A 22,737-nucleotide genomic window follows, 5' to 3' on the forward strand; every position below is an offset into this window, starting at 1 on the left:
TTCGGTACAAAATAGTCTGCCGTTTTTTGCGGGGGAGGGGCACATCAAATATATAGGTACGTCATGTCAGATAAACGTCAGTCCATACATTTGGTTGACATGTGGTTGACCATTGGCCGCCTATTTTCGACAGAGGGGAACGCCTGTTAATGGCGGCTCCATTGTTAATTACTCCGAGTATATTTACGATTAAATAAAACGCGCATTTATGTAATCAGCACTTTTAATAATGACTCCAACAGGCAAAGAATCTCGATTGACATTCGATTGGCTTGATCATAGAGTATAGACCAGTCAGTATAGACAAAAGACCTAAATTCAAAACATCAACAAAAACATATGAACATCAACATGTCAGTGCAACAGTTTTGGCAGAAATCCTTGCAATATTATTTTTATTAATACTTTAATTCCATTACAAATCCCAAAATCCTATAATGTTGCATAATGATCATAGCATTGCAGATGCTGATAGTTTTCCGTGAATCCATTTTGGCCCTTTTGAATGGATGGCTGCCTCCGTTTTTCACTCAACTGGTTAGGCAGTTGAGTGAAAACAGGCTGATCCATGTGAAAGAAGAAATCGAAGACCAGGTTTATGCAGACTACGATGACGAATGTGGAGTGGTATTCTTCCCACCGGTGTACGCTCAACGGTATGCAGCAGTCTGCGATTGCCTTATGGATGAGCAGTGGTTTGGCAGGTTAGACAAGGCAAGTTCTGTTTTATTTTTTTATTTTTTTATCGTCCGTAACTTGCTATAAAAAAAATGGTTCATATTAGCACATTTTTTTTTCTCATGGAACTGCTCAATTTCCATTGACACTATTGAGTGGGTAGAAAAGTTACCTCTGCGTCCCACCGGGCTTACGACACCGACGCGATATCGGATCATTTGAAGAAATACGGAGGGTATCATATTTTTAATGATCAAAAATGTCTGGCAGTTGCTTCTTGAAAGTGCTACCTATATGCAGATCAGTTATTTTATTCCTTAAGTACTTTTCTGTCCATGAAAGGCTTGTACTCTGTAGTTATACTTAAACTTTATATTTCAGGTCTTAAATATAGGGAAGCACTATGACATACATTTCTTGAGATACCTAACTGAAGTGGCTGGAGTAACACAAATACTTGGTTTAGATATTGCACACTCTCTGAACTGTACCTGTGACATACGTGATTTATCATTAAATTATTTAGACAGATGGGAAAAACCATTGCAAATTACTGTGAGTCTCTTTGTTTTCTTCTATGGTTATCTAGAAAAAAAAATAGATATCAATTTACCTTATTTTCTGAATTTTAAAGAGTTGAAAATACTATATGAACAATATATCACTATTCCGAAACAGACTTCTAAAGTAAATTAAATATTATATAAGTTAATCCTGGGTTTTTTACCTGGTAACCAGTTTTTATATTCTCTTTTGGAAACATATCATGTTTAGCAGTTTATTGCCAAATGTAAAGTAGAGATTGCCAGGCAACCAACCTTTGCATGTGCCAGATATAAGCTATATCCCAGCAACTCATTAGTAATATTTCAGCTACTTCAAGGAAATGCGGCCGACCCAGACTATCGGCTTATTGGCTGTGATGCAGTCATTGCTGTTGAGATGATACAAAAACTGTTGCCCCATGATCTAGACAGGCTTGTTCATAATGTGTTTGGTTTTGTCAAGCCTTGGGTTGTCCTGTTTACTACGCCTAATGCGGATTTTAATTGTCTTTTGAAAAATTTGGACAAGAATGGACTCAGGCAGTCAGATCATTACTTTGAATGGACTAGAGAACAATTGCATGATTGGTAATTGGTTTTATCAATCCTAATTATTTAGTAGAAGAAGAGCAGCCTCACTGTAAGCTCAAGATAGCTTGTGTTGTGGGTACTCACTCAGATAACAATATACATTACATTATATATATTATACAAATACTTAAATAACATTAGAAAACACCCATGACTCAGGGACAAATATCACAAATAAATGCCCTTACTGGGATTCAAACCCATGGCTGTCTGTTTCTGGCAGGGTTGCTAGGCCAGACCAGCTGTTGAAAAGTATAATCATCAGTTTCAAAATTTATGTAGATTGTTCAACCTTATATTTATTTTACATTATTAGATTATTAAATGTCACTGAACATTTCAGGTGCAGCAACATTGTGTTGAGATACCCAGAATACATGGTCATGTCAAGAGGCATTGGTCCTGGGCCTCCAGGCACCTCTCACCATGGCTGCTTTAGTCAGCTTGTGCTCTTCATATCAAAACATTACTATAAGAAGATGGAACTCGATGTTAACAGCTTGGTGATGGTTTCAAGTGAGTATTAATAGTAAAATCAGATTCTATAACCTCCTGAGACTTAGTGTACATATTCATGCAATTTAATTTGAACCTTTCTTGGACCAAATAAAGTAGCTTTTCTTTTGTTTCATTGCTTTTTAAAACAAACAAAATTCGTTCTAATTTACTTACAGAATAAGGTTCAAATTAAAAAAATTAAAACTATATGGTGGGTCTTATGAGGATAAACAATGTGTAAGAATAAGCTATGTGTGTTCTCTATCTACTTGTGTTATCATGAACAAGCTTAGCGAAATGCACCTGCAAATTAATAATGGCGCCAAACAATAATGAATGAATGAATGAATGAAAATCTTTATTTCAGGCAACTAGTGGCCCATACATAAATACCTTAAAACTAATAATAATGTTCAGTAGGTAGTAATTTATGTGACGGAAACCTTTCAAAGACCTTTTTGTTGCGTTCGTAAAACCTAAATGTCCCTGGCTTAAGGGACACAGCTGGTCCTAAATGCATGTAGTCTGGACAAGTAGACATTCTATTTTCTTAATAAAATCACCACCACCACACACATGTGTACCACACATTAGATTTTATTAAGAAAATAGAATGTCTACTTCATTGGGACGAAAATCTTTCAAATGCGAATGATATCGGTATTAAATGAATTATAACCTTTGCGATTGCATACATACTTTTTTAGGGTTCCGTACCCAAAGGGTAAAACGGGACCCTATTACTAAGACTTCGCTGTCCGTCCGTCCGTCCGTCCTTCCGTCCGTCCGTCCGTCCGTCCGTCCGTCCGTCCGTCCGTCTGTCTGTCACCAGGCTGTATCTCAGGAACCGTGATAGCTAGACAGTTGAAATTTTCACAGATGATGTATTTCTGTTGCCGCTATAACAACAAATACTAAAAACAGAATAAAATAAAGATTTTAATGGGGCTCCCATACAACAAACGTGATTTTTGACCAAAGTTAAGCAACGTCGGGAGGGGTCAGTACTTGGATGGGTGACCGTTTTCTTTTTGCTTTTTTTTGTTTTTTATTTGCATTATGGTACGGAACCCTTCGTGCGCGAGTCCGACTCGCACTTGCCCGGTTTTTTACATTTAGTTTAATGAACATCTTTAGATTTCCCAGAGCCGGAACAAGTAACCGAGATTGACTGGTTGTCACTCAAGAATGCGAATAGTTCGCGTAGCATGTTCCACAGACAACTCGAGTTAGTATAACATAAACAACTGTAGTCGTAAAGTAGAAGAAACAACATATAGGTAGTCTGGCAAAGGACTGTCTCATTTCAAGCATAGACAGAGAGAATCATACTATCTTTGTCTTACACTAGCACCCAAAAGAAAAGGATAAGTATAGTTTTCTGGTTCTTACTGATACACAAATTGGTTTAACCAACTATGCTAGCTTCACTGAGGCGTGGTATATGTGTAAGGCTAAGCGCGCACCACGACTTTTTGTCGCGCGATAATTTAGTCGCAGAAATGTAACGTATGAGTTTATATGGCAGTGCGCGCATATGCGACAAAAAAATCGCAGCGATTTTAAAATTGTGATTTGTCACATTTTTCCGCGACTGCTCGCGACGCGATTGTCGCAAAGTGAATTGCAGCATACGGAGTTGTATGGCCCCGCGCGCACTGCGATAATAAAATCGCACCCGGACCTCAGGCGGCATTTCGCTCTCCAAGCGTCAACATGTCGGAACCTGCTGCTGAAGACGCTAGATGTTGACCATTTAATTATGGAAATAGAAGATCACCTTTGTGGTATAAATACTCAAAGTCATATTACAGCGATCGCATATTAAAGACAACGTTTCATGACAAACGACTGGTACGAAATCCATGTTGAGAATGAACAAATCGTCGACTTTTTCATCGCAGTGCGCGCAGTGAATTTTCTGCGATATATTACAGCGCGATTCTAAAATCGTGTCGCAAAAACTAAAATCGCGGTGCGCGCTTGGCGTAACACCAGAGTCTAGTCTAGTAAATAAAGAACACCGTCACACAAGCGCGTTTTCCGGGCGGGGTTTGAGCGTTTTATATGTAAAAGCGGCGCGCCTCTGTGACGGAGCCTTGACAGCACTATACAACGCCGCGAGAGTCGTCAGTGATGTAGATGACAAATATAATTTTTAATTTTAGCTGTTTGCTTATAATAAAACTGCCGCCCTACTACTATTTATAATTTCAAAACGTAAAATTATAGGTATATACTTCTATAGTTACAAACGTAGATTTTATGCATAAATAAAACATTTCAAACCCTTGGAAAAGGTTTATTTATATTCTTTGCCCTCATATGATTTATCTTTACGCTATGCGAAAGCCGCTATATGCTTTATTATATGTATTAGAAATTCTGCCCTTTAAGCAAAGCTTTATTACGGAGAGTAAATTCTCCTAACTCTCGTAGTTTATTAAAAAAAAATGTAATTTGTAATCACATTGGCAATAGCGATAGCGTAGTTGTTGGTGTATCCCTACTTGTAGTTGATATGTATTGGCGTTTATATCTGGACAAATTCTACCATATTGTTTAATCTACCGTTTAATAACACACATTACATATTACCAAAGAGAATTTGAAATAGAGGAATATTGCCAAAGTAAATTATGTAGTCAGTATATTTACTGCCATTTTTCGACACAAATGATACACTTTTACAACGCCATTTGACTTTGATACTAACTACTCTTGAGTAGATGCGATTCTTTTTGACACTTAACACATTTCCTTATTATTTCAGTGAAATAATAAGGATCAAAGTCAAATGGCGTTCTAAAAGTGTTAATCATTTGTGTCGAGAGATTGCAGTAAATGTACTGACTACATAAATTACGTTGACAATATTCCTATATTTCAAATTCTCTTCGATATTTACTTGTAACTGAGAATAATTGAGAATCACATGCTCATTGTAAAATAAACCTTATGTACTACTCGACAGAGCTGAATCTTCAGAGTTTAGCTGCAGCCAATACCAAGATGATATTGAGTCTTCAAGTTTCACATCCTTGACAATTCAGGCTATAGACAACAGTGTTCAATGCAACCTTGAAGTAGAATTTGGCAAGAAATTTGTTATGTTCGACTACGATCAAATGTATAAAATAAAGATGGCTCGTAAGAGATACGAGGGAGATGTTTATGAAATAGGAGACGTTGCAAGCAGGTTCATATTGCTTTTGTTTAATATTTTATAAATTATGTCTAATATATTAGAATATACGAGATACGTTTTTTTGTGAGGCTCGTCTGTATTTCAGCACTAAATGTTAAGACAGATTAACTAAGAACTATGTGAAACTATAAAATGTATTTTCTGTATTGTATATTATATACGCTTGTTGTAAGCCTAGGGGTTAAAAATAAAATATGTTGCCGGCGATAGCACATTTCATTTATTCTGCTATCTTTGCTCCAGCCCGGTTGTCCAGTTTGATGTTGGGCTTATGATGGGATGAAAGGATGTAAAATCAAACCCTCATATTCATTAAACTTAGCAAATCTTTCTTTATGTCCCTTTTAACAAACACACACTTAAAAATTACGGATTTAGAATTGATTACCCTTACCTATTTTATATTTCATATTAAGTGATTTTACTGTAATATTTCAGGTTAAATAACACCATTCTTTACGTAAGGCACTTCTCGAAAATAACACAGTATTTAATGGAAAAAATCGAATTTAACAAAATGGATTGGATGGACGATATCCTACAGCTGACGGATCGATTGTCATACAAAATAAACCATCGTTCTGGGGATGAATGTCATGTGTGGAACAACGTAAATTGGGGCGAAAATGTTCCATATTGGAACCAGTATTATAAAGTTGCGGGAGTGTATAAGTTTCCGTATGAGGTAATCGTCAGTTTGTTTAACATAAGTTGTGTAGCTAGGCTATAGACCGGGAACTTAGATGGACAAAAGAATAGCTTCGCCGTTTTGAAAAGAATGTTAAAACTCTCGACAAATAAAATATAAATATCATTAACGAATCCGCTCATCAGTATCAGTAGAAGTGACAGCCGAACTTGCGAAGTAATTTTTGCATAACCTGAAACGGAGACGCATCGCTCGCGCTTTGCGTTCGCTTGGTCATTACTCATTAATTATGTTAGTAAATTATTGTTTATGGTTCTGAATAACCTAATTAGTACGGTATATGAATACTATATTTAGAAGCTGTTAGAGTCGGACCAAGCTAATTCTGCACAGATCTTGCAAGAATAAAATGTTGAAGTCCTAGAAATAATGTAATCTAAAAAAGAGTTTAAACAGACCTTAAATGTAATCAGTTCAATATTCCAGGGGAGATCCGAGGAAGATGTGATCCTCGAGGTGTTATCTGAGCAGATCAACAAATTTTTTGAAAAGCACGGAGGTACAAATCTAGAGATACCTGTGGAGGCCTTGATGGACTCTGTCAAACATATCACGGATGACGTTGAAAAAATTATGTAAGTATAAATTTTTCCGATTCTCGGTTTTTTTAATACTTAGAAGTTTATTTTCGGATATTAGAAATAAACCATGATGGAGTTAGGAGATAAAATGCAGTTAAAACTTTTCACATAAATACTGTGGAAATAGAAACTTCTTTTTCCAGAAGTAGGTAGGTAGATACTTCATTTGCCAAGAACTTTCCGTTCTGAGTATCCGAAAAAAAAACTTAAGATTATTATAATATAAAAATAATGTTTATTAAGTAAACATAATTTTAGGTCGATCACAGACGGTGGTTCTTTACAGAACAGCTGTTTATATTATTATTAGATATACATATATTATATAATAAAATTTGTTCCTGAATTAATGAGGTGCAGGTAAGAAACGGCGACTCTTTACGGAACAGTTTTTTTTATTTTGAGTGACAATGACGTTATAATTATAAACTATTAAACGTCCTGACGTTAAAAACAACAAAATCTTAACTAACACATGTCACAAAACAGTTTACAAACGTCACTTAAAATTTAAATGATTAGATTGATTAGGAATTAGACAAAGACGTTGTTTTGTAAATAGTCACCGTTTTTAGGGTTTCGTACCCAAAGGGTAAAACGGGACCCTATTACTAAGACTCTGCTGTCCGTCCGTCCGTCCGTCCGTCACCAGGCTGTATCTCACGAACAGTGATAGCTAGACAGTTGAAATTTTCACAGATGATGTATTTCTGTTGCCGCTATAACAACAAATACTAAAAACAGAATAAAATGAAAATTTAAGTGGGGCTCCCATACAATAAACGTGATTTTTGACCGAAGTCGCCCGAACGTCGGGCGGGGTCAGTACTTGGATGGGTGACCGTTTTTTTTTGCCTTTTTTGCATTATGGTACGGAACCCTTCGTGCGCGAGTCTGACTCGCACTTGCCCGGTTTATTTAAGCCAGGGAATGTTGGGCATGGCATGGAAGGTAATGCTAAGCAACCTTACGGTATTTAGACTGTATTTGTGTTAATTTTAGTATGCTCATGGAGGACAGCGGATACGTGTTGGAAGGTAAATCCGTGGTGTACACAGGCGTCGATGTCGCGATGGCCACCTGCGACGAGGAATACGACTCCAGCCTTGATGTAAAATACTATTTTCTTATTAACCCTTTAACCATTTGACATTCCTTCCTAGTCATTCGATTTCGAACCGTAATTATTAACCGTAAAAGATTGCACCATACCTTTTGCATAGTTCATAGATTTCCCCTCTACTATTTTGTTTTGCATTAATTTATATGTAGGCAACATTTTTTTTCAGTCGGGATCTGTATCCTATGGGAGCTCTAGCGATCTCAGTTGTAATGGTTCGTTACTTTTTTATATTGGCACGTCACATTTGACTTGGTAGTGTTTAATGCTGTATAGCAGATCCGTTAACACATTCACTGCTAGCGACCAGCTAGGCGGATTCTACGTTCGTAGGCGTATTTCGCTCCAAAATATTAAAAAAATGTTGTCCAGGGAGGATAATGGGGATTACGCTTGTATGGAAAATCGGTCGTCCACTATCCTCTAACGTATCGTAATCTCTCTTGTGCAGATTCGTACGTAGGCGTTTACGGTAGTGTAGACTTTAGTAATATTGATGCAGAGTCCAAATTCCTTTGATCACGCAGGACGCTTGCTTAATCGGACCCTGGGCCACAAAATCAAGATGCTCCGTCTGATGCTACCCCAAGAAGAGGACATTAAACAGGCTATAGGCCAAGTCGTATGTAGGCTGAAGAAGATGGCGATGAGCTCTGGCCTATGCATGCAGGGCCCGGCTCGATCCAGATGGCTTCAATGGAAACTCCTTGAACTATTGACGATGACGGAGAAATCGATTTTGAGAAAGAATCTGCGGAAAAACGAGATCGTTTCGTCTAAAAGTTTGGGCTATGGTAAGTCTTCTTATGCTATGCGGTATATAAGTATTGTAAGCGTTGCGCACCACTAAAGGGTTATTGATTTGATGACCTAGAAATTTTTAGTGAGGTGAGAATCTTATAGCTTATCTCTTGATCAGGTAACGATCAGTAATGCTCCATATGTATACAAACCAGTTCCGTTACAATATATAGGTACTGTTAGACAACGCGTAGTTTACCCTTCTCTTTATTAGGCTGTGGGAGATATCTCACTCATGTGGCACTTCAACAATTCGATTGTTATTTTTGGTAAGGATGACAATCGCATAGTCGAAGTCCCACACGTGGGAGATGTATTTTTGAACTGTAATCCTGATTAAGGATTCAGGCGCGACCTTCAAATTCGGTATATATATTCTTCTAATGTTGTACAGCTCCACTAATACAGTATTTTTAGAAATTCAGCCCGTTCAACAATGGGGTTGAGAATCGTTAATCGTACAACGCGGGCAATTTAGCGGGCGGGGACACGTTTGTTATAATTATAGTTACATATTCTGTATGGGTCACCAAACAAAAAAGAAATTGCAGTTCAATTGAAAAATAGCAATAATCAATAACGAAGGAAATATGGTTAAATATCTATTGTTTTGGAATCGAATGAAAATGTAACAAAAGAAATGCTACATTACAAATGATTCTAATTAGTACCACGGGTAAAGATGTAGTGCATGATTGTTTTCCATCGTATTTTCTCGGAAACGTTCGTATTTGTCATGCTACTTCAGTCAACTTCAGTACTTTTTGTACCGAGGCACCCTGAAACAGCAAGACACGTTCGAACTTTTCCGGGAAATTACGATGGAAAGTAATTATGCACTACATCAGTAGTACGAGTAGATCGTGAACGTGGCCCTGCTGATCGTGGGCAAATACCAACGTATTTAAACTGATAATCATAATTTAATGTTTTTCAGACATGGGGGATCAAATAAACAGACAATTATTGTCTAGAATTAAAGCAGAAGATGATACGGTGTAAGAAACAATAATTTTCCTGTTTTTTGTATGCTTGTCTTTTTTGTCTTGTTACTGTAGTATTACGACTACTAAAGGGTTAACTGCGATAGAAAGTAATTTTTAAATTAATTTGTTTTTTCCAGGATAAGATTTCTTGAAAAGTATGAGACTATATTGGGAACGTCAGCAGGTATTTTGATTTTCTATCTTATAAAACTTGGTAGGTATGTTATTTACCGGCGATGTTCTGTTTTTTAGGGTTCCGTACCTAAATGGTAAAACGGGACCCTATTACTAAGACTCCGCTGTCCGTCCGTCCGTCCGTCTGTCACCAGGAATCTCACGAACCGTGATAGACAGTTGAAATTTTCAGATGATGTATTTCTGTTGCCGCTATAACAACAAATATTAAAAAGTACGGAACCCTCGGTGGGCGAGTCCGACTCGCACTTGTCCGGTTTTTTAATAATACAATAAATTTTGCGACGCGTCACGTCCTTAGGCACCATTGGTACCAATACCATCTTACACGATTGCTAGGGGTTTTATGAAGGAACGTATGTTTTAGGTAACAATGATGAAGTGAATTATGAACACGGTAGTAATAAGTTGTCTCCTTCCAAGATTACCAGCGCTTCGAGTGAGTGTTGCTGATTTTAATAATTTTCTTTCTTGCCGTCACTAGTGTTTGTAGGTACTAAAGTCCTTCGAGTCTATCGAAATAACAGTGAAGAAAAAAATAGGCGCATATGCGTTTATATTTTTTTTAGTTTTATGAAGAGGATTCGGGCCTCTACAAAAGAGTGTGCCTTTGACGAGTTTAAAAAAAATCTCGAGTCTCGAGTTAATTATAAAAATCTGAAAAACTGAGTAGAGAGAAGCTTAAAGCTGAGAACTCCAAGGACTCTAGTCTTAACCAACACTTGCCGTCACATATGATGTCTTATTAGTGGTAAATTAATAAGTATATTGTTACACAAATTGTCTGAGTCCCACAGTAAGTTCAGTAAGGCTTGTGTTCTGGTACTTTGACAACGATGGTATATAATGTAGGTATAAATACTTAAATACATAAAACACTCGTAACTCTGAGTGATAAAGGAGCTTATTGTGTTTTCCTGTCGTTACTAAAGTGGTTTCGCGATTGATTACTGTCAAGAAAAGAGTGGATTGTGTGATACCTACATCGTGACTTAACTGCTGAATTGCGATTGTTGTATTGCTGTTCAAGGTTGGCTTAACCTTTTAACCGCCAGCAATTTTTGATCGAGCGTGCTCCTGTCGCCACCGACAGTAATTGTACCACGCAGAGTAAGGTTGGCATAGTTACGGGAGTTATAAATGTGCTGTAATAACCAAATCAGATCTTTGTCTTATTTATCAGACTGTGGCGAAATGAGCTGGATATGTAATGTCTTATATATCAGACTCTGGCGGTTAAAGGGTTAATTTAGACTTTAGGTGTGTTATGATTTTATCTATGATTAATAGACAATAATTTTATTTACGTTTTTTTAGGAAACAGTTGTGCATACTTATCAAAGTTGCATGATAAAGAATATTGCAAATTTCCTGCGTCCGAGACTAATGAGTTAAGTTTGTCATCTAACGACGAATTGCGACGTTACACATTAGATGTGCAACACAACGACACTCTACAAGACTGGGGAGAAAAAGATATGAGTCTGTATCAAGAAGAAACAAACGAAATAAAAATCAGTAAACACGGTGATAAAATTTCGCCAAAACAATCTAAGCATATGAAATCACGCAAAGATAATAAAGGGAAGACCAAAACCAAATCTAAGAAAAGGAAAACAACTGACAGTTCAAACAGCAGTATTTGTAAAAAAAAATCGAAACACAGTGCGACTCTAATAGCAGCGAAACGAAGTCTGGTACAGACATCTAGTAACAAAGATCTGGACAGGAAAAATGATGGTGCCAGACAAAAACCAGGAAAAGTTATGAACAAATTGACATACAATCATACATTAGGTTGTATTGATACGATGAGGAGGAAAATGGGTCCTACATTAGTTCTCTCGGTTCCGCCCAAACCTGTACGCCTTAAACTTATACGTTTAAAAATGAACTTTATAATTTACTTACTATATTTTTTAGATTCGTTCAAGTATTTTATTCATATTTGAAATTCATTCTGTTAGTTAAAATTTTCGTCCTCCCAACATATTGACGTGACCTATGATTTTGTCAGTTTGAAGGTTTTACATACAGTGTAAATGTACATAATATGTATCAGTAGTACTAATGTAACTTGTATTTCGATGGAGATCATAAATGTATCATAAACTATCAAACATATAATATTAATTATTATTTTAGATTCCAGGCAGCATACTTGAATTATGTCACCCTAATTTGCATCAAAAAACAGTTGATCCCTTACAAAAAATCATTAACTCCTGGGATGACGCAATCGATTCACCAGTGGCTGTGGCGGCCACTGAGCATAGTCAGAAGGTAGAAATTTTGAGCCAAAGCGAAACGGTAACGGTGGCTTTGCAAAGAATGATTGGTACTGACCCAGATGTGGATGTAATATACGAGCATGAACTAGAGCTGTCAGATTTGAACAGTTTGTTGAATACTACCACAACCTTTGCCCATACCGAGAATAATCCGTCTGAAGTTGCGGTGCATGGTATGCTTTTGACACTTATGGCTACACACCAATCGATACATTTATAACTGTATGTCTATAGAAGTGAATTATAAAAAAATATGGATCGATTGGTGGGGTAGCGTGGGTGGGTTAACAACATAACAATGAATAACACTTTATAACTATTTGAAAAGTGTCATTTTAAAAGGTGCTTTAAATGTTTAGATTCACCTGGAATAGGCGCATTCACTCAAGAATGTACCAGCGCACAGCAAGAAATGAACCCTTTTCCTTACATATTGAAGACTCCGGTTGTGGAAATTGTAACGCAAGACGGCCAGGAATTGATTGCTTTACAACGTACCATTGGTACCGACCCAGAACTTGATACCGATGACTACGAGCAAGAATTAGAAAATTCCAAATTAACTACTTCTCTTAATAATATGGCATCGTTCGAGAAGTTTCCCATCGGGGTAGGGAACGTGACATCAGAGGAATTCTTTTTATATGGTATAGTTCCCTTATTTTACAGTTTTGAAGAAAAATTGTTAAACAAGTGCTTGCTTTTTTGGTCTTTTAGTTTCTATAGAATATATATTTTTTAGATTTAAACGAACCTACGACATCGAAAGGGATTCGTCATGTAAGCATGGACGTGCAATGCGGCACAGAGCGTCAGACGACGACTGCAACGACTTCATTCACGTGTCCTCTAAACATGTTTGGGCCTGCATTAGAAATTGAAGGTTCAAATCATGACTTTCGGGCAGTTCTTAAAAATGACTGCGTTACCTCGACGCACGACATTTTAAAACCATATGAACCAAAGGCTTCTCCTTGGATGAAATCTGTTGGTATCAAAATAAAAGACTCAAATCATGAAATTAATGATACGTCCAAAGAAACAGATACTCTTTTTGAGTCTTTCACAATCGTTGGTGACGAGTCTATAAATATACCCAAAAACAGTGCTCTAATTGAAACTCTGCACTCTAACCTACTAGTGGAACATACTCTTGACTATACCAAGAAAAAGATACCTAATATGCGAACTAGAAAGATCAAGAGCCCTAACCCACGAACCAGGCCGAAATGGAATGAAATTAAAAATAAAGATTCTAATCACGTAGGGTCTCGGGTTTTGTATGTGCCAAAGACAGTGCGGTCCAAACTGTGCTGTGGGAGTGTCCACGTCCATAGTTACAAACATTTGAAAGAATCTGAAGACGTAGTTTACCAAGGCAAGTGGCAACGACCCAGCCCATATCGCAAACCTAAAATACCTAACCAATCTTCTATGGATAAACTAAAGTTTACCCGTAAAACGAGCGTTTCGCCAATAGTTGAAAAGCCAATTGTTCAAAAAACCGTCGTTACACCTATAATAATCCGAAATACTAAAGCGAACAAGATGAAAGAAGCTGTGACAAAGATGCACATACAAGCAAAATTAGCTCCTACAAAGCAGCAATTACCTAAAAGCAGGACCGTAATTTTGCAGGTATCTCATTTTTACTTTTTAATTTTAACATCGTGAATTTTATTTATACAAATGTTTTTTTTTTATGTACTACGTAACTACATATTCTTGTAGTTTTATTCAGCATAGCGTCAGCTCAGTTACATAGGTGCTCATACTTATTTATAAATTTATTTTATTACAGGCTACACCCAAATCGAAAATAAGGTAAGTTTAATTTAGGTTTTGGTGTAAATACATTAAATGCTCATTTACCATTCTGCTGCAACTACTACCGATTCAACATTTTGTCTCCTTTGTTTTATCCAGTTATTCAAAACCAATAAAGGCAAAATCAAAAAAGATAATTCAGCCTCCGCGGAATACTAGATTTGCATCACAGCCTACTATAAAGGAAAATACCATTCCAATCACACAGAAGAAAAAAGTGTATATTCCACCCTATTTGGAAAAAATTAAAAAAAAGCAGCAAGTACAAAAAAAATCCAGCAACATAGAGGCTAAATCAGATAGTTTGTCAAATCTGTTAAATGTAAATAACGAACAGATAACGTCCGAAAAGATAACGTCCGAACAGATAACGTCCGAACAGATAACGTCCGAACAGATAACGTCCGAACAGATAACGTCCGAACATATAACGTTCGAAAAGATAACGTCCGAACAGATAACGTCCGAACAGATAACGTCCGAACAGATAGCGTCCGAACAGATAACGTCCGAACAGATAACGTCCGGACAGATAAAGTCGATATCATCGGAATCGAAATTTGAAAATCTGTTATCGGCTTTCTTAAAAGTCTCAATTAAACCTCCAAAGGATGTAAGTTACGTTGTATATCGGAATGAAATGGAGAACTCTCATTGCAGAACTGCAGTAGAAAATATGCCCGTTACGGCCACACCTAATAGCACGGAAGATATTTTAAGGCGCAAACTCAGTAATCTAAGCAACAACGACTCAGCCTACTCATCTACCAACAGCGCCCCCATCGCGTTAAACCCAGTAATTACTAATCTCCATCCTTTTCAATCAAGTAGGAAAACTACGGCGATAAAGTCAACAATAAAATCTAGCATAAAACGCGAAGAAATAGATAGCAAATTGGTTTCCAGAATTAGGAAAATACCCAATTTAATGTTTTCGAAAAAATCACACTCTGATGTTGCAGAGCACATGCCGAAAATATCTACCATATCACAAAACTGTTCAAAAATGTCTCTAAATGTTGATTTATTGTTAGACGAGGCAGGTAATAATGCTGCATCTAGTGAAAAGTCAAAGTGCAGTGTCACAAAAACATTTATTGAAAGTCCTGATAGCAAAATTAATTCATGTCAGAATGACAAACAAGTCTCGAAAACTACTTTAGTACTTGATTGTAGTGAATCAAATACACGAGACTTGAAAACTGAATCCGGTTTGGCATGTAGTGTAGCAAAAAGTGATACTCAAGAATCTTCGAATAAGAGCTCTCCCAGAAGTTTAGACAATGATGTTTTGTCGAAAGCGATGGACAATACTAGTGAAACCATAACCGATAGGTCTAATGATATTTTAGGTGAAATGAGGAAATTGATAGAGGAATGTTTGAACTTTAAAGATAAATCGGAAGTGACCTCGGGAGCTTCTGAGGATTTAGATGTAAAATCTTATGATTTTGACAATGTTACTCCTATTGGATCTGAGACGTATGAGACTAGCAGTAGTTTTCATCGAACTCGTGACGTTGAGTCGTTATTAAGCATAACTCAGAGTTTTACAAATTTCTCGTCTAAGTCGCAGTCGTCAGCTTACCAAATTTCTGAGAGCGTTCCCGACGCAAGTTGGTACAATGTCGCTCATTCCAGGCCAGGAAGCCAAGTTCGATCTGAAAACAACGATACTATTAGAATAACTCAGGTAAGGGGACTATTTAAAATTATTTTAATAACTAAACTTTACTGGATACAGGCAATATCAGTTGTCGCAACTGCCTGCCTGCTTACAGAATAATAATAAGCCTGGTTTAGTGTCCCACTGCTGGGCAAAGGCCTCCCCTCCTTTCCTCCACTTAACCCTATCGTTTGAACGTTGGAGCCAATTCGGATTAAATGCATCCAAGTCGTCCCGCCATCTTTTTAGGGTTTCGTAGTCACCTAGAAACCCTTATAGTTTCGCCAGGTCTGTCTGTCTGCAAGTTTTACTATGGGACCGACCCCGAAAACGCGGAAAAAAAATTGGATGTTTCATATATTTTGCTGGTCTGATGTTGAAATTTCCTATGGGACAGTCAATTTTTTTTTCGTGATTTCGGGGTTGGTCCCATAGTAAAAGTTGCTCAGTATGACCTTAACGGGTTTGAGTAACGGCTTTTCGTTCAGATACATACTGTATTTTCAGAAACCAAAGGCGGGTCTCGCGTTCAGCTCTTTCTCAGTGGACGCTCCACCGAATCTTTTAGGGTTCAGGCAACAGCCAGACTACGTTAACCTCGTCGATTCCGAGACTGGAAGTTGTACGCATGCGGCAAGAAGAGCTGTAAGTACTTTTTTAGTTGGCTAAGGCCTTATTAGCAGTATCCCTGCTGTACACACTACACACTAGTCGAGAGACTTCGAGACAGGCCGAGCCCTAGTGTGTACAATACTGCTACCTTCTCGTCTCGCTCTTGTCTTGCGCTTCTCAAGATAGGATCGGAGCGGTGTCGAGACTCTCGACGAGAGGTTCTCAACGAGTGTGTCCAGTTTGCAACTTGTAGTACAAAGTACAAGTACACACACAGTAGCCAATTTTTAACAATTTTAGTATAAGTTACAATCAAAAGTTATACTAAAAATTACAAATACAAATTAGCTTTAAAATTTAGAAAAATGAAACTACGTGCCTTATATGTCTTGTTTCTGCTGTTCGTTAAGGTACAACTTCATGCCAGGCTCATGTCTTTTAGTACGCTGAATAAAGTTTCGAGCAACAGGACATATTAGGTACATACCTACTGACCCATCTTCATAGATCTTTAACCTGGAGTGTGCAATATGTATTATAGATATAATAATATGAAATTAGGTTTTAGAGTCAGTTCCTTACATTTCATATGGAACATTTATATAGAATAAGAAAGAGATCATTAATGTTGGAAATTGCAACACGCTAATGTTCTATTGACATATGTGTTAACTGCAAGTACAATTTTGTGACAGACCTCGGAAGAAGTGTTGGTGTCCGGCCGTTCGTCCGAGAGTTTTGTGTCTTGCGCGGTGGAGGAAGACCCTGCAATTCCGAGCTGGTTGTATAACATCAGTCAGCAGGCGTCGGGCAGCTTCTCGGTAAGTTACAAAATAATTACCCCTGAGTCGGGAGACTACCACGAACATCGAAATCGCAAGTTGGTTATCTGCGTCTCTATCGTTCGAATATGTAAGAGCGTTAGAGAGTCATGTTATGAAATTTGGTTTTCGATGTTAGCGGTATTACGTCCCCGGTCTTTTTCGTGTACATGGCAATTCCTTAGTTGCCGAGGCAGCAAGTTTCGTCATAGTGATTTCACTCGAAATTATAGCTATTTAGGTACCTACTCAAGTATCAGTAACCTCTAACGAATAAAAAATAATAGATAACCAATTAGGCTTGATATTTTATTGCTATGACATGACCATTATGCGGCAGGCCATCGCTTCTACTCCCTACTTGGCAGTAGTACTACGTACTATAATTTTTTTTCTTTACTTACGTATTCTAACATGTTGTATTTTTAACACTAGCCGAGCCGGCCCGCCGTCCTACCCGAAGTCGTCCCCGAACTGGTGTTTGACCTGAACGGCAACGAGCTGACGGTTCACGGCGCGGGCGCGGGTGACGGCTGCGGGATCCACAGCGACCAATCGCAGGACAGCTCGGGTCAGGGGACTTCGTTCAGCTCTACTGCAAGCTCGACAGTACATAGCGATGTAAGAGACAAATCCGTTTATTGATGGGAGCATCTAGCGGGCAATTAGCTGATATTTCACAGCGTGGGCGCGGAGGCCGACTGCGGGATCCACAGCGACCAATCGCAGGACAGCTCGGGTCAGGGGACTTCGTTCAGCTCTACTGCAAGCTCGACAGTACATAGCGATGTAAGAGACAAATCCGTTTATTGATGGGAGCATCTAGCGGGCAATTAGCTGATATTTCACAGCGTGGGCGCGGAGGCCGACTGCGGGATCCACAGCGACCAATCGCAGGACAGCTCGGGTCAGGGGACTTCGTTCAGCTCTACTGCAAGCTCGACAGTACATAGCGATGTAAGAGACAAATCCGTTTATTGATGGGAGCATCTAGCGGGCAATTAGCTGATATTTCACAGCGTGGGCGCGGAGGCCGACTGCGGGATCCACAGCGACCAATCGCAGGACAGCTCGGGTCAGGGGACTTCGTTCAGCTCTACTGCAAGCTCGACAGTACATAGCGATGTAAGAGACAAATCCGTTTATTGATGGGAGCATCTAGCGGGCAAATAGCTGATATTTCACAGCGTGGGCGCGGAGGCCGACTGCGGGATCCACAGCGACCAATCGCAGGACAGCTCGGGTCAGGGGACTTCGTTCAGCTCTACTGCAAGCTCGACAGTACATAGCGATGTAAGAGACAAATCCGTTTATTGATGGGAGCATCTAGCGGGCAAATAGCTGATATTTCACAGCGTGGGCGCGGAGGCCGACTGCGGGATCCACAGCGACCAATCGCAGGACAGCTCGGGTCAGGGGACTTCGTTCAGCTCTACTGCAAGCTCGACAGTACATAGCGATGTAAGAGACAAATCTGTTTATTGATGGAAGCATCTAGCGGGCAATTAGCTGATATTTCACAGCGTGGGCGCGGGGGCCGACTGCGGGATCCACAGCGACCAATCGCAGGATAGTTCAGGTCAGGGTACCTCGTTCAGCTCTGCTGCAAGGTTGACAGTTGATAGCGAGGTAAGAGACCAATGCGTTTATTGATGCGAGCATCTAGCGGGCATTGAGCTGATATTTCACAGCATGGGCGCGGGGGTTGTCTGCGGGATCCACAGCGACCAATCGCAGGACAGCTCGGGTCAGGGGACCTCGTTGAACTCTGCTGCAAGGTCGACAGTTCATAGCGATGTAAGAGACCTATCCGTTTATTGAACCTTTGTCAAGCCTTTCTTATTTTTAAAGGCCTAATGTAATAACTAATAACATACATAATACTATACATGTCCTAATGAAATTGGTTTGCGAGCGTGGTTGAGTGTCAACCAATCAACGACTGGGAAGTAAAAGTACCTATAGTGCAATTTAGAACAACAAAAACATTGTTGGACTGTTGGTTTAGGTTACAACTAAGCGCTATTACTTTCTAGTCAAGATTTCGACCATCCATTGTCATATTTCCGAGCTGTGGTGTGAAAAAGAAGTAAAGCAGTCAGTCGGTCGCGAGTTTTGAATTCGGCTATGCATTTAGTTTTAGTGACCATTAAATTATACTTTTCTTTCCAGTCCATCGTGGTAGACCCGGCGTTGTACCTGGCAGACTATTCACCACCGGGTGAACGATCACATTCCCCACTAGTAGCTCCACCAGAGGAATCGATTGAAAATTTAGAAATTGCAGCGCACGGTGAGTTTTCCTTTTAATTTCTTGGCATCTGTCTCATCGGCGTAGCGGCGAGAATATAGTTGGCAATCGATTATCTTAACGGACACGAAACTTATGTCGATTGCTGTTCACACCCCCCGTTAGAATTATCAAAAAAAACACACGCCTGCAAAAAAAATCGCTTATTGCTCCTGCTTGTCCTTAATTGTCTGCGGTACTGCCTACATTTATTTCACTACCTATCCAATGTTTGGTATGCAGGACTTATTAGGTTATGGCTGGTTATTAAGAAATATAGATCTATACCGACTGATTCTGACATTCGTACTTACAAGGTGAACAGGCTTCTCATTTTTTTTTAAATAAAAACCAGCTAAGTAGCGCCCTCTATATTGGCACTGTTTCTTGTCGTAAACTTTTCAAAACCTTACGACTTTAAATACAAGAGAGGTTCTGTGAGCTGTAAAACCAAACCTCTTATAAATTTATTAGAACGACACAGGATAGATCTTGGATTTCAAAATCGCACGTCTAAGTCTAAGTTACTCCACCTAGCTCAGCTCATGACAAAAACGAACGATACACCAATCATTCAAATCCACCCAGTAGTCTTTAACTTTAGGGCGCAAATCAATACTTAACACCCAGATAGATCGGATAAATACGCGTCTCAAACCTATTTTCGTGTTTTTCGTAACTTATAACAACTGAAACACGCCGTCGCCTTTTTAGGGTTTCGTAGTCACCTAGAAACCCTTATAGTTTCGCCAGGTCTGTCTGTCTGTCTGTCTGTCCGAGGCTTTGCTCCGTAATCGTTAGTGCTAGAAAGCTGCAATTTGGCAAGGATACATAAATCATGCATTGCGACAAAACGGTAAAATAAAAAGATCAAAATTTTTTTTATGGTACACCTCCCATACAAAAAGTATTTTTTGATTTTTTTTTACTTTGTCCCGATAGTGTGGGGTGTCGTTGGATAGGTCTTTCAAAATGAATAAGGGTCTTTTTAAAACCATTTTTTGATATAGTTAATATTTTCGGAAATATGCGCTCCGAAAGAAAAAAAAAATATGTGCCTCCCCTCCTGTGTCCAATTTTTGAACCACGGGTCTAAAAATTATGAAAAAAATTGCGATACAAGAACTTAATAAATTCTTTCAATGAAAGATATAGCGAACATGATCGGTCTAGTCGTTTGTGAGTTATTGCAAAAAATCTTCTTTTCCTAACTAGTAAAAAGACATCTACAAAGCGCTGCAAAGGTACTCCCTTATGATACTTACTAATAGCCCCCGTTTGGCCTATTTTTTTGACAGAATGATAACTACGAAACCCTACACTGAGCATGGCCCGACATGCTCTTGGCCGATTATTTCAATTCCTTTTATCAAGAAAAAGGCTATACAGTCTAGTCGTAAAATGTTATACCTACGGGTATAAATAATAATTGTTCTCTTTCCACACCCAGAAAACCAAAACCGGCCTGTAAACAGAAATCGTATCCCGCGGAGCATGCACAGGGCGAGCTTGCCGGCCAGCGACGCCGACATCAGCTCGATCGACACGGACGTCGCCTCCGATTAGTCATTATCGTTTATTTTACAAGCATCGGTTTATTCGCACTTTGTTACTCTGCAACACTTATTTAATCTTATAAATACAGCGATTCACCAAAGTGGACGAATGAAATGAGAGATACGAATTACAACCAATACTTTCGTGCCCTTCCGCCATGTCAAACTGAAAGTACATTTAAGTATATTAAAGTATCACCGAAAATTTGGTGGGGGACATCGTTCATTTGGCTAATTTATTGTTTCTTGTTTATTAATGTGATGTACAGTCGACTTCAAATATATGTTTACACTTTTCACCTTATTACAAAGGAGTTAGGCGCAAGTGTAAACATACTTTTGACGTCGACTGCACACATGAATACTTCTGGTATTTATTTTATTAATTTACGCCCATTTGGTAAATCGACGTGTATTTTTGTATTTTAATTCGAACTTGTCCGTCCAACAACTATACATACATGTATTGTGCATACTTTCTAAGCGTTTAATTATTTGAGTTTATCATAGACCCGTTTTAAATTTAAACCGTAGCTTATTGCAACCAAATTGTAATGTTTACAACATGTTTGAAGTTCCAAATAAATTTAAGTACTTATTAATCACATTATTTTTTTATCCTACATATTTATCCTGTAGTTAGGTATTATTGTGGAGTCATAACAATAAGATAAGGTAATAGAATCAATAGAGAGTTAGTATGGTATTAGGACTGGACCTAAAGTTGCTAGCAGCTCGGCCTCTACTCATGCTAGTTGAATTATATACCAAAATTATTTTAAGAAAACTTTTTTCTTGCTTTGAAGTGTAGTAATGGAGATCAGTTCTTTGTACTCCATGTGTGCTATCATTTTGCAAACAATATTTAGGGAGTTCTCTGTGGAAAATACGACGTGTTTTGTCTATCTGAAAGCTAAGTATGGAACCAAAACAGTAAAATTAATGGCTAAGGAAGGAAGCTCTGGCCCTAGCCTGGAATACATTTTACTTTGATTTCATAATTTATATTAGGTTTTTGGACAACGTAGCGTATTAATTAAACACGTGAATATTTCAACTCCAAATAAGTGATACTTACTTATCCACATGGAAACCTCTTGAAAACTCTGGTTTAGGTTTAGTGTCAGAAATATGACAGATAAGCTTTTGGAAAAAAATTCATTTTTTATACAATATTTTATCACTGTCTGCACTTTGATTTCCACAAGCAACTAATACTAGTCAAGACAACACTAACAACCCCAAACACAATTTGCTTTGTATTATCACAGATTACCAACCTCCTGTCTCCATCATCAGATCAACTCCAAGTCATCATAATATTGCATTGTCGACCGCAAATGTATGCAAAATTTCAGCTCAAGCGGAAATCGGGTCCTATTGAGCTTCCAAGATTTGACCCATATCTACTAACTAAATAAGATAAGCATATACATACAGAGGGCAAGTTAAATAAAAGCTTGTAAAATGAACACACATGATCGAGGAAATTGTCTTTTTTTGCATTTATTCATATTGTACAATCTTATAATATGATTCATTCTGCAAAATTTTACAGGCGAGCAAGAATTCATATATAAAACAGTAGCTCTTTCATATTGTACATAACCATTTTTACCAGTATAGTGAAAACATGCGTATAGTTTAGTTTTAGGATAATAAATTACTTAAATACTAATTTTAAGTTTGGTTCTTTATTAATACAATATCAATAGGATTGCACTATCCTGTAAAGTTATTGTAATGTACCAAAAAACATACT

The 22,737-nt window shown here is 38.2% G+C and overlaps 2 protein-coding genes across 4 annotated transcripts in view; both read left to right on the forward strand.

Annotated features, from left to right (window-relative positions):
• Positions 1 to 308: 308 nt before the first annotated feature.
• On the forward strand, positions 309 to 17,774 carry LOC134678123 (uncharacterized). Its single transcript, XM_063536573.1, has 23 exons — positions 309 to 714; positions 1,060 to 1,233; positions 1,552 to 1,811; positions 2,158 to 2,330; positions 3,450 to 3,540; positions 5,287 to 5,511; positions 5,959 to 6,205; positions 6,656 to 6,804; positions 7,813 to 7,921; positions 8,100 to 8,145; positions 8,458 to 8,724; positions 9,669 to 9,729; positions 9,855 to 9,901; positions 10,280 to 10,351; positions 11,230 to 11,774; positions 12,058 to 12,376; positions 12,563 to 12,850; positions 12,946 to 13,841; positions 14,005 to 14,027; positions 14,130 to 15,723; positions 16,204 to 16,341; positions 17,004 to 17,129; positions 17,565 to 17,774. Exons 1-23 carry the CDS (start codon positions 448 to 450, stop codon positions 17,772 to 17,774), a joined length of 6,327 nt encoding a protein of 2,108 aa, XP_063392643.1. The 5' UTR covers positions 309 to 447.
• A 687-nt stretch (positions 17,775 to 18,461) lies between these two features.
• Positions 18,462 to 22,737, forward strand: part of LOC134678644 (uncharacterized) — a 123,051-nt gene continuing 118,775 nt past the window's right edge. The window contains exons 1-3 of one of the 3 annotated variants that reach the window (XR_010100217.1): positions 18,462 to 18,590; positions 19,302 to 19,422; positions 20,870 to 21,577. Coding sequence is in view for 1 of the 3 variants with exons in the window: in XM_063537291.1 (XP_063393361.1) it covers positions 18,822 to 18,926; positions 19,302 to 19,422; positions 20,870 to 20,985 (342 nt within the window). In the remaining 2 variants the exon portion in view is untranslated. Of the gene's footprint in view, positions 18,591 to 18,803; positions 18,927 to 19,301; positions 19,423 to 20,869; positions 21,578 to 22,737 lie in introns of those variants that run through there. The other 2 variants (XR_010100216.1, XM_063537291.1) reach the window with 2 other exon arrangements.

The sequence above is a fragment of the Cydia fagiglandana genome, chromosome Z, assembly GCF_963556715.1.
Source record: "Cydia fagiglandana chromosome Z, ilCydFagi1.1, whole genome shotgun sequence".
Lineage (NCBI taxonomy): Eukaryota > Metazoa > Arthropoda > Insecta > Lepidoptera > Tortricidae > Cydia > Cydia fagiglandana.

Coding starts and splice junctions, on each gene's coding strand:
- LOC134678123 (XM_063536573.1), top strand. CDS start 448: ATGATCATAGCATTGCAGATGCTGATAGTTTTCCGTGAATCCATTTTG. Junction 6,206..6,655: donor TGTATAAGTTTCCGTATGAG/GTAATCGTCAGT, acceptor TCAATATTCCAG/GGGAGATCCGAGGAAGATGT. Junction 13,842..14,004: donor GCAGGACCGTAATTTTGCAG/GTATCTCATTTT, acceptor ATTTTATTACAG/GCTACACCCAAATCGAAAAT.